This window comes from Notechis scutatus, chromosome 1 (assembly GCF_049901735.1).
Source record: "Notechis scutatus isolate UNSWTSFEM ecotype Mainland chromosome 1, rNotScu1.2, whole genome shotgun sequence".
In the NCBI taxonomy this organism is placed as follows: Eukaryota; Metazoa; Chordata; class Lepidosauria; order Squamata; family Elapidae; genus Notechis; species Notechis scutatus.
This window is the reverse complement of record NC_142009.1, coordinates 105,076,475-105,089,313: the sequence shown is the minus strand read 5'-3', so window position 1 is coordinate 105,089,313 and position 12,839 is coordinate 105,076,475. Positions and strand designations below refer to the sequence as shown.

The window sequence follows — 12,839 nt, the reverse complement described above, 5'->3', positions numbered from 1 at the left end:
CGCCCGAAGGCCATTATCTCCACGTCAAAACGAACGAGGAGGCAAAGAAGCCAAACACACTAAAAAGGATCTCTTTATTTTCCTACACAAGGTCACACCTACTTTTCCGCATTCAAAGGACAACCTCTCCTCACCACCACCACACACACACACATACACCCCAATACCCGCAAACAATGTTCTGGGCATTAATCACCATTGCTACATTAACCTGGTAAATTTATACCTGCCTCCCCAGTGTTGCTTTGACGGCAGGATTTCACACAGCGGGCGCTCGCTCTTCTTCTCCGCTCTCCACCGTTCGCACATGTTGGAAGCACTGTAAAACCTGATAACCCACCCGGGCTCCCCATCCTTAACCTACAGCCGCCGTATGCAAAACCTGCGTGCAAAAAGAAAAAAAGAAAAAGAAAAGTACGCCGCACGTGAGGATCTTCGAATCCTCTCCTCCCCACACCGCTAAGAAAGGAAGAGGGGGAAAGGTTGCAGCAGCGCGTGGCGAGTGACACCCGCCACACACACACACACACACACACACACACACCGCTCCCCCAGCCTCCCTCCCGGCTGCAACTCAAGCTCGAAGTGGGAGTCGGAGTCCTCCCGGCGTAAGACGACCCCCCACTTGGAGGCATGTTTTTCAGGGCAAAAAGTCGTCTTATACGCCAGCAAATACGGTAGGTTAGAATGTTTAAGAGACCTGCTAAAACAATGGCTTATGATAATGCATGAGGTAACATGCATTATCATGGCCTGGTTTAGAGTCTCATAATTGGTAACAATTTTAGTTGCATCAAATAAAGCTTTGTTTCCAAATCATTTCAGAAACACTGTCCATTTTGGGACATCACACTGTACAAAAGATTCTGAGAGAAAGACAAGAATAATAGGGGGGTCCAAACATTTCTTGTGAAAGAAGTCTGAGAGAAATGGATACGATTAGCTTTGCAAAGAAACACTTAAGGGGTTAGCTCTCCTCAGATGTCTGAAAAGTTTTTCTCAGAAGAGGAGGCTGTAATTGATTTTTCTTTTTTCCTATAATTTTTCTATTGTCAAATATCAGAGGGTTGAGAAATGCCATAGCACTGGTTAGAAGTGCTTGGGCAAAAAATCATATTCAGTATATTGCAATCAATATAAAAGCAATTTATTTTGGTTTAAAGATGATATCTGTACCCTGAACCCATCACAAGAAATATACTATTGTTACTTTTGGTAATAAAGCAGAAAGAGTGACTTGTTAGTTTATGTATTTTTTCTTATTTCATCTATAGCTTATTGCAATCTCTGAGGCAGAATCGAGGCTTAGTGTGGGTTTTTTTAATGCTTCTTAAAAACTCCTGCATTGGAAGAAGAAAGCAAGGTACAAACCATGAATTGGCTACACAAGCTGTAATGACCTTGCTGATTTTCAGGATACCTCCGGGCTGTTGTTGTTTTTTTAAATCAGGGTTAAAACAAATCTAGATTTGTTCTTGTCTTACAGGGCTTATGATAAAAAATAGGACTTGTAGGATTAAATATGGAGAAGTATTCCATGTTGGACAAATAATATGTTTGATATTTTCAACTGGAATGTACATGCTATATAGAGGGGGGAAAGTGAGATTATTAAAAAGAAACAAAAAACAATAGTTACCGAAATGGCTCCTTCATCCACCAATCAAGAACAATATTATCCAGCACTTCCATGGGAATTGGTTCATTTTCTAATATATTGGCCTTGATTGCTTCTTCCTCATCTGTTAATAGCATATCTTTCTGTTAAAATGATCAAAATACATGAAAAATGATGATCTAATAAGTGATAATGTAATTGAGAACTTTAATAATTTTACATAATTGAAGGTTTCACTTAACTTCCTTTCATATTTGCAGTTACAGTGTATACTTATAGAGCATAATATTCTATGTACCATAAAACTCGATAATTTGAATGAAATGTATTTATTTCATTTCCCAGAAATGCATTCATGGAACAAGTCTATATTTAGTCTGTTCTAATGATATAACTATCTATAAAAAATAGATAGTCCTCGACTTCCTACCACAATTGAGCCCCAAATTTATGTTGCTAAGCAGGACAGTGAATCACTAGAGCTGTTAAGCTAGTAACATGCTTGTTAAGTGAATCTGGCTTTTCCATTGACTCTGCTTCTCAGAAAGTTGCAAAAGGTGATCACATGACCCCAAGACTGTAACCGTCATAAATATGAGTCAGTTGAGAAGTGTCTGAATTTTGATCACGTGACTATGGGGATGTTGCAATGGTCATAAGTGGGAACTGCATTTTGGCCATCAGCAACTGCCTTGCATTTATGGCTCTTTGCAGCATCCCATGGTCACGTGGCCATGGGTTACAACATTTTTGCCAGAAACCAGAATCTACTTCCAATTTCTGGGGGAAAAATGTCCCATAGTGAACAATGGGTTCACTTAATGACCATTACTTTTGCTTTCAAAATGCTATGTTCACTTAATGAGTGCTGGGTTTGCTTAACAAAAGGTCATAAAATTGGATGTAGATCCATGATCACCCAATTAATGATTAATGACGGGCTCAATTATGGTGTAAGTTGAGGACTTCTGTATTGCAGAGTAGACATTATATTAGAATCATTCCTACACTGTTGTGGACATTCAACCAAAATAGCATGCACTCTATACACTGGGTTTGGTGTACTGGGCTAATGAAACTTAGTTCTTTTAGATTGATTATATTGCATCATCTCTCCTCCAAACCTCTTTAGCATGCTGTAATATGGAGTCAGTTGGTATATAAAGTGAATAGATGCGAATTTAACATTGTTAAAATAAGAATCAGAAATGAGTAATGTCTTCCTGTAGCCCAACTCCTGTGAGGAGGTTTTTTTTAAAAAAAGGAAATGTGTATGTTGCTTTGTTAATGTGATTTCATGTCTAGGTGAATTCAGCCAAGCCATTGATCTCAACAGTGCAAATTAGTTAAGGGGAGGGAAAGGTGATTAACAGAAAAATTGTCAGTGTCATTGTTTGTAGTATATTGATGGTTACTAGCTGCCAAGATAATGTGTGGCCAAAAACAATAAGATAGATATTGGAGCTCAAGGTGTGTAGAAACAAAGAGGTAATGTAGTGTAGCAATGTAAACATTTATTATCTCTCTTCGTCCATGTGATAAAATACCTATCTGGCCTTGGGGCTAGGAAGAGATGAGTGAACTGTAAAGGGTGGTCATTCAGAAAATATTACTCAGATGTGAGAAATCAGGAAACATGAGAAAGAAAATCAAAATAACACACATACAAACTAATTTTGCTCATTATAAGATGTAGTACAAAGAAGCTCGGACAGTTTTCAAGATTCTGTAATAGGGTGGTTAAAGATGAGCTAAAAAGTAGGATTTAGAATTATAGCTTGTCTTCTTCCCATTAACAATATTAGCATCTCCCACCATAGCTTTCTTTGATGGAAACTCATCCTCCACTTTGGAAGAAACTAACAAGTAATATATATAGTAGCTCGATTACCTCATGAATGTGCTTACTTTCCTCTTCACTCTCAAATTCAAATTCAGGTGCACTTTCAGGAATAGTGGATTCTCCCAATTCTTGTGTTCCTTCCCCTTCCTCTTCCTCCTCCTCCTCTTCAGGTCCAACTCTTTTTCCTGTTTTGAGCATGACCAATTCTTGCAAGCGTTCTTCAAATTGAATATGAAAAATATTTAGCTTATCTGCTAACCACCGGGCACAGACTGTTTTACCCGTTCCATGTGGCCCCAACAGACATATTCTTATAGGAGGAGCCTGAAAAGGAAATATGTGAATATAATTATATAGGTTTTTAAAAGAGAAGGTTTTGATCAATAAGATTATCAAATGAATATTTCTAAGAAAAACCTTTTTGAGAAACTTCAGGTAGAAAAGCCATGTTTTCAAACATATTATTGACTAATAGTAAATACTTCAGCATGAGTAACAGAATTATATATAGAAAGTATGTTGCATGACAGCTGTTCTACTCAGATGCTGCATTCATACATCTGCACATTTCAAAACATCTCTTTGGAATCAAATCTGTAGCACTGCATAGCCTTAGCAGTTATACTATGTGGAAATATCCAGCTAATTTTGGATGATCTCAAAAAGCTAAGCAGGAGCACATAAAGTTTGTCATTAGATGAGAGACCATCAGAAATTTCCAGAGCTGGAGTCAAAACTGTGAAGCTGAAAACAGAGCCCAGAAGATGGTAATGATAAACTATTTTTGTAAGAAAACTACATGGATGTGTCTCAGAGAAGACTTTTCCTAACTTACAAAATGAAAATGTGATCTGTATTTTAAGGGAAGGATGGAAACTGTTAGCTATCAAATATTTTAAGATTACAATTCCTAGCATAACCAATCATGCTAGCAAGGAGTGTTTGGAATTGGAATTCAACACTGGTTTTATTGATACACTGAATTGTTATTCATTTAAGTAACAGAGGCGGACGTATAGTACGTATAATGAGCCCCAGAGCCATCTTCAAACAAAGAAGACAATGCTGATCCCCTGGCAGGTAGACATTATGAAACCTCTATTTAACTATGCTTGATTTGAGACTTGCCTCTAGAAGTTGCCGGTGCTCCAATATTAAAGGTTTTTAAGAAGAGATTGGATAACCATTTGTCTGAAATAGTACAGGGTTTCCTGCCTAAGCAGAGGGTTGGACTTCCAAGGTCCTTTCCAACTCTGCTATCCTGTTAAGATATTATGGGCCGACATTTTTTCCTTCTCTAGCCATCAGAGCCAACAGTATCTTGTAACAGCTGCACTTCAATATCGAGTTCTGAACCTTCTCTTGCTCAGAAATAACTGCTAATTCAACATATACAGTAATATTCAGATCCAAGTACAACTTACCAGTTGGACTACTTAAGAGGTAAGGAGCCTAGTCTCAAAATGTTTTGCCAGAAAGACTATGCTCCAATAGTTTCTAGAAGATAGTACCGATAGGTCTGATATCTTTACTCCAAGATTTTACTTTGCACTAGAGCAGCTGCTCCTTTAATTCAGCAGTAATTCGTAAATGATATTGTAGTATTTCCCAGATGCTCGGAACGGAAGCTGATTTTGCACATAACAAATCAGTCCAGAAAAATCTTGTGCTGAACCAATTTTTGCTATATGTCAACTTTGGATACACAGTCAAAGTCATGGGGAGACCTGAATATCATTACCTATTATGATCATCATTGCATTCTGCTAAAATATCACGTTAACCACAGATAAACACAGATGCCCACATGGATGTACATATTTGAAAAATATTAGAACCTCAATGAATGTATGTATGTAAGATCTACATACTTTTAACGGCTCATTGTGAGAAACATATTCCTTAGGATTTTCTAGAAATTTATCTCTGTTTTCTGGAGTTGAGAAATAATAGTATTTTTCTCGATATTTAGCTGCATTTTCAGAATTTCCTGGGTAAAGGATAAAGTTTTCCTTCAGAATCACTGGACAGAAATGTTTTGTATCTCCCATGTGTCTCTTCCTCTCAGCAATTTTTTCTTCATCCTTAAAACAGCAAAATATTTCTGATAAAATTACTTACATTAACACTTTAAAGAATCTGGATTTACTCTAACACATTGGCCCAGAACTAGGTAAATTAGAGGGTATGAAGCAGTTGCAGATCCATTGGTTAAGTTATTGAACAAGAATGAGGAATCCAGATTCAATTCCACCCACGGTCGTGGAAACCTATTGGGTGACTGTTCAATCATTTTGTCTCTCAAGCCCACCTCTCTCATAGGGTGGTTGTTAGGGGATAAAATAAAGGGAAATTCACATATAAGCTTTCTGGATCTAAGGTTAGATTTAAATCTAATAAACAAATAATTTTAAGAAAACCTCCATTGCTTAGGACATAACTAGTCTGATCGTGTAGATAAGGAATAAGGAGGTGGGAGAAAAAAGTCATGAGCAGGAGCCAAGTGTCCAGAAGGACTCCCAAATCATGCACAAGGTTTGTTTGTGGCAGTTCCACCCCATCCAGCTAAGTTTCCAGAGGTCCCAAAACCCAAGCCTACTTAGTCTTGCTAGATTAGGCTGAAGCCTGTTGTTCCCCATCCAAACTCCCACAGCCTCCAAATACCAAAACAAGGCATCAGCAGCCTTGTCCCATGGCAACAGATGACTTCTCCCTAAGGCTTCCTATAGATGTTAAACAGGAGCAGAGAGAGTATTGAACCCTGCAGGACTCCACGAAATAAGGGTTGTGGATAGACTTCTTCAGCCACCATACTTGCATAAATGCAAACATTGCATTCTTGAAGTTATACTCTTTCTATCAAGATGAAGTTATATACATTTTTATCTTTCATAACATCATTCAGTAAATTACGGTTTAAAATAATCTACTGAGTTGAGAGCTAGAGCTTACTTCTTCCTCTTCTTCTTCTTCCTCTTCATCACCCTCTTCTTCTTCTTCTGCCTGTGCCTCGGTTTCAGCCTGCAAATCTTCTTGTTCTTCATCATCATCTTCAGGTGATAATTCCCAGCCATGATATTTAAAAGTTTCTGTCAGAGATAGTCAGTTTTCAGACCATATTTTTTAAAAAAAACAAATACTATACATGTAGGACCAGAGATAAAATATGAATATACATGGAATTCTATATGATAATGAAATTCTTCAAGCTACAGATTGAGCAGATTATACTCTGGTATTTCAGACATTTATTAGGAGTCTAATTCACAAATTCCTAACCATCATGAAAAGTTGGTAGAACATGTTAAAAACTAGAGTTCTAACATAACACATTGGTGTGTTTGTGTACAAATACGGAATTGCTGAAATCAGTAGGTCATAAGGAATATCCTTGTGCACATAACTACGTGCTCCTAACCACAGTAATGCTATAATGAAAAAATATCTTGTGATATCATAACATTAGTCCCACCCTTTTATAGGTATGTATTAATTAACCAGGCCCTATGCCAGGGTCTTCTAGGTAATAAACAGCATCCTGAATTACACCTGGAAGCAAACCAGCAATCAGTGCAACTTGTGAAGCAGAGATCTTACATGGGCATAGTGAGGCATGCTCATCGCTGCTTAGACCATCATATTCTGGACCAGTTGAAGGTTCTAGGTTGTCTTTAAGGAAGCTCCATGTAGAGAGCATTGCAATAGTCAAGCCAAGAAGTAACCAGGGCATAGGTGGCTGTCTGAAGAAAGGATGCATCTGGTGTACTAGAACAAGTAGTGCGAAGTTCCTGGCTACAATGGACATCTACTCTTCAAGCAGGAGCTGCAAGTTTATATTCACAACTAATATTTGATCCTAGTTTAATTTACTTTATTGTCATTGCATTTCGTACAACGAAATTTAATACCATCTTCAGTGTACATTATGACTATGAAAATAAACACAAACACACATCCTTCACATTCTATACATTGAATTGAAAACCCCTGATATTGCATTAATATTGCACTATACAGTAGAATAGAGTTACTTCCCTGGGATAGAAGCTGTTTTTCAGCCTGTCTTTGTTTTAACTATCCTGTACCGTCTGCCAGATGGTAATAGTTAAAAAAAAAAGGGTGCCAAGATGAGATGGATCTTTGAGAATGTTCTGAACTTTCTTAAGGCAGTGGGAACTATAAAGCTCTTCCAAAGAGGGGAAAGGGCAACCAATGATCCTCTGGGCAGTGATGTTAACCCTCTGGAGTGCTGTCCTATCTGCCCCTGTGCAATTGGCAAACCATATACAGGTGCAGTAAGTTCAGATACTCTCTATGGTTCAGTGGTAGATGGTCACCAGCAGTTTTTCATTTAGTTGTTTTCTGAGAAGTCTCAGGTAGTATAATCTCTGCTAGACCCTTTTGACCAGTCCTGCAATGTGAGCACCCCAGGTCAGGTCCTCTTTTATGATAACACCCAGAAACTTAAAACTGGCCACTTGCTCCACTCGGTCTCCATTGATAAGCAAGGGCTGGATGTCTGATTGGTTCCTTCTATAATCCACTACAAGCTCCTTGGTCTTATTGGTGTTGAGGACAAAGTTATTGTCTCCACATCATGAAAGCAACTGGTCCACCTCATCTCGATAGGCAGACTCATCCACCCGGAGATAAGTCCCACCACAGTTGTATCATCTGCAAATTCAGTAATAGTATTACTAGCGTGAGTGGGAATGCAGTCAAGCACATAAAGAGTATAGAGTAAGGGACTCAACACGCAACCCTGTGGTGTACCAGGGTTAAGAATAAGGGCTAAAGAGGTATGATACCTAATCTGACCTCCTGTGAGCAGCCAGACAGGAAATCCATAATCCAAAGGCAGATTGAATAAGAAAGTCCAAGGCCCAGAACAGTGGTGGGATTCAATTTTTTTTACTACCGGTTCTGTGGGCGTGGCTTGGTGGGTGTGGCTTTTTTTTTTTTGCTTTTTTGCCACCCCCACCCATTTTTGGGAGCTTCCTAGCCTCAGAGGAGCTTCGGGGGGGGGGGTTGTTCCCCTGAGGCTCCTCTGAGGCTCAGGAAGAAAAAAAACAGAGCATTGGAGGGTCATGCAGCACCCCTCCAAGCTCTGTTTTAACAGATAACAGATAATCAGAGTTGGAAGGGACTTTGTAGGTTATCTAGTCCAACCCCCCCACCCAAGCGGGAGACCCTACACCATTTCTGACAAATGGCAGTCCAATCTCTCCTTGAAAGTCTCAAGTGATGGCGCTCCCACAACTTCCGAGGGCAAGCTGTTCCATTGGTTGATTGTTCTGTCAGAAAGTTTCTCCTTGTTTCCAGGTTAAATCTCTCCTTGTTCAGTTTCCATCCATTATTCCTTGTCTGGCCTACAGGCGCTTTAGAAAATAGCTTGACCCCTTCCTCTCTGTGGCAGCCCCTCAAATATTGGAAGACCGCTATCATGTCTCCCCTGATCCTTTTCTTCACTAGACTAGCCATGCCCAGTTCCTGCAACCGTTCTTTGTATGTTTTAGCCTCCAGCCCCCTAATCATCCTGGTTGCTCTTCTCTGTACTTTTTCTAGAGTCTCAACATCTTTTTTATAATGTGGTGACCAAAACTGGATGCAGTACTCTAGGTGTGGTCTTACTAAAGCTTTACAGAGTGGTATTAGTACTTCCCTTGATCTTGATTGTATCCCTCTGTTAATACAATTTAGGATTGCATTAGCTTTTTTGGCTGCTGCTGCACACTGCTGGCTCATATTTAGCTGGTTGTCCACTAAGACTCCAAGATCCCTCTCCCAGTTACTGCTATTGAGCCTGATTTCACCCAGTCTATATGTTTTTCTTGCCTAAGTGTAGGACTTTACTTTTCTCTACATTGAATTTCATTTTGTTAGATATGGCCCAGTGTTCTAGTCTGACAAGATCCATCTGGATCTTGAGCCTATCTTCTTGGGTGTTAACTATTCCTACCAGCTTAGTATCATCTGCAAATTTGGTAAGTTCCCTTTCTATTCCCTCATCTAAGTCGTTCATGAAGATATTGAAGAGTACTGGGCCTAAGACGGAACCTTGTGGCACCCCACTGCTTACTTCCCTCCATGTAGACTTAGACCCATTAAGGACTACTTGTTTTGGGAGCTTCCTAGCCTCAGAGGAGCCTCTGGGGGGCATTTTTGCTCCCCTAAGGCTGCTCTGGGGCTCTGGAAGGCAAAAAATGGAGGGGGGGCTGAGCTCCTCCCTCCATTTTTTGCCTTCCTGGGCCTCAGCAAGGGGAATCCCGGCACAGCTGATCTATACACAGCTGATTGTTGGGAGGAAAAAAAAAATACCTTAGGCGAATGTCGGGCGGGTAAGCAAGCATCGGGCAGGAGGGCGACTGGATTGGGGGCATGGCCAGCCAGAAGTTATTACCAGGTTCGGCAACTCACGCCAAATTCTTGCTACAGGTTTGCCCGATCCGGTGTGAACCGGCTGAATACCACCACTGGTCCAGAAGTTTAGACACTAGTCTATGTGGAAGAATTGTGTTAAATTCTTGTGTCAAATTCTAAAAATTGTGTTAAATGTCTTTCCTAAGAGACAATTGAGCAGGAAAAGCCATCATATTTGAAAAGTATATCTTCCTTTCATTCATTCTCTTCAAATAGACTATAATTAATTGCATCCTCCGATTTTCTGGAAGAAAAAATAAGTCCTGTTTTTTTCATTTATTTCTAGATGAAGCCACTCAGCTTGGTCAACATTGCCTTGAATTTCATAATCAAATGGCAAGAACACTTTTCTATTTCCTTCTATTCTCCTGCTGGCAGTCCATTTAAAAAAAAAAAACTTTTAACATGTTCTATCTTAATATATGAATACTTTTTCTGATATGAATAAAAGAAGTCATGTTGATTATTTACGATAGTGCATTCATATTAAAACAGGCTTTTTATTAAACCAATTAAAGGGTTATAGAATGTTAAATATTAACTTCAAATGATGTTCTTCCTGTTATTATTTATTTTCTAAGTAGTAGAAGCGCGTGTACATACAATTACATTGGCTGCAATTATAAGATGTTATTAGCCTCTTCAGAAGTAGCTCATAATTTGTACAAGCTTGCTTTAACCAGATTTTATTTATAATATGAAGAAATTGTTAATAAAACAAAGCCAAAAGCCACCCAAAATCTCCTGAGGAAGAAATAATTTTGAAAGAACAGTGAATGTGAATTACTTACGTTGCATAGCTTGTACACTCTTATTAAGCAGCTTTTCTGGAGTCTGCTCATCAATCTCCAATTCAGTAATCTGGACCAAAGGTGCTTCTGCAACATGTGCCTCTAATTTTTGCCAGTTATTTTGGAACTGGCTGAGCTTGTTTTTAAATGGCTCTATTTCTACTACATCTGGAAAACCACCCTCAGGATACTCAGGCATTGTGACTCCTAAACAAATCAAGTTGCATTTTAGGAAACAATTATGTATTAACAATTATTTATTAACATATAAGGTGCTCTCTTATGTGTGCTGGCAGGACTTTCTTCTTGATACTCTGTCCAGTTCTTATGGAGCCACAATGGAAGACTTCACAAGAAGGAGGACGGACAAACTAAATAGACCTGGGAGGACTTCTGCAGAAGTTCAGAAATCTGAAAGGGGGAGGGAGAAATACTTAACAAGTAAAATTCCTTTAGTAACTCAATGAGAAATAGGTGTGCCTATGAAACTATTGAGGGAAAAGTGAAAAATTGGATAGAGGAAGCATGAAGTATTCTAAAAAAGGACATAACGATAGCAATAGCACATAAACTTATATACTGCTTTACAGTGCTTTACAGCCCTCTCTGTAAGCGGTTTATAGAGTCAGCATATTGCCCCCAACAATCTGGATCCTCATTTTTCCCATCTCGGAAGGATGGAAGGCTGAGTCAACCTTGAGCCTGGTGAGATTTGAACTGTCAAATTCCAGGCAGCTGGCAGTCAGCAGAAGTAGCCTACAGCACTCAAACCACTGTGCCACTGTGGCTCATAACTGCAACATTAAACTGGGACAGGACACACAATCAAAGTTTGTTTCAACTATACATTTTTAAGAAAAAGAATTGAAATGATTATATAAAGGCATTCTTTGTGAGTTATTCAATGCAGACCACCCCGTGGCAGGATGAGTGACCCAGTTAAACACTAACCTAGTTCAGATGCAATACTTTTCAGGTGTTCATATTGTGATACAGATTTTTTTTCACTTTCAGGGGGTTCTGTTGATTCTGTGGAGACCCGGAGAGAATCATTATTACTTAATTTTGCATAGTGTATTGGAAATGTTAAGCGCTTTCAAAATATTTAGGAAATTAGCAGTTTTGGTCTTCTCCAAATTTTCACTTTGTAGGCTTTGCTTCTGAAAGTTTATCAAATTAAGCCAGTAAGAACTTATACATACATACATACATACATACATACATACATACATACATACATACATACATACTTATATATACATTGCTCAAAAAAATAAAGGGAACACTTAAACAACACAATATAACTCCAAGTCAATCACACTTCTGTGAAATCAAACTGTCCACTTAGGTAGCAACACTGATTGACAATCAATTTCACATGCTGTTGTGCAAATGGAATAGACAACAGGTGGAAAGCATAGGCAGTTAGCAAGACATCCCCAATAAAGGAGTGGATCTGCAGGTGGTGACCACAGACCACTTCTCAGTTCCTATGCTTTCTGGCTGATGGTTTGGTCACTTTTGAATGCTGGCGGTGCTTTCACTCTAGTGGTAGCATGAGACGGAGTCTACAACCCACACAAGTGGCTCAGGTAGTGCAGCTTATCCAGTGCAGGTAGTGCAGCTTATCAATGTGAGCTGTGGCAAGAAGGTTTGCTGTGTCTGTCAGCAAAGTGTCCAGACCATGGAGGCGATACCAGGAGACAGGCCAGTACATCAGGAGACATGGAGGAGGCCACAGGAGGGCAACAACCCAGCATCAGGACCGCTACCTCCGCCTTTGTGTAAGGAGGGACAGAAGGAGCACTGCCACAGCACTGCAAAATGACCTCCAACGGGCCACAAATGTGCATGTGGCTGCTTAAACGGTCAGAAACAGACTCCATGAGGGTGGTATGAGGGCCTGACGTCCACAGGTGGGGGTTGTGCTTATAGCCCAACACCATACAGGACGTTTGGCATTTGCCAGAGAACACCAAGATTGGCAAATTCACCACTGGCACCCTGTGCTCTTCACAGATGAAAGCAGGTTCACACTGAGCACATGTGACAGACATGACAGGGTCTGGAGACGCCGTGGAGAACATTCTGCTGCCTGCAACATCCTCCAGAGTGACCGGTTTGGCAGTGGGTCAGTAATGGTGTGGGGTGGAATTTCTTTAGGGGC

At 39.7% G+C, this 12,839-nt stretch overlaps 1 protein-coding gene across 1 annotated transcript in view; it reads right to left on the bottom strand.

Annotated features, from left to right (window-relative positions):
• AK9 (adenylate kinase 9) overlaps nt 1–12,839 on the bottom strand; it is a 64,725-nt gene that overhangs the window by 17,701 nt on the left and 34,185 nt on the right. The window contains exons 22-27 of the mRNA XM_087949971.1: nt 11,624–11,701; nt 10,673–10,879; nt 6,414–6,550; nt 5,333–5,545; nt 3,510–3,785; nt 1,640–1,761 (exon numbers count right to left, since the gene is read on the bottom strand). Of these exons, the coding sequence (XP_087806097.1) occupies nt 1,640–1,761; nt 3,510–3,785; nt 5,333–5,545; nt 6,414–6,550; nt 10,673–10,879; nt 11,624–11,701 (1,033 nt within the window). The remainder of the gene's footprint in view (nt 1–1,639; nt 1,762–3,509; nt 3,786–5,332; nt 5,546–6,413; nt 6,551–10,672; nt 10,880–11,623; nt 11,702–12,839) is intronic.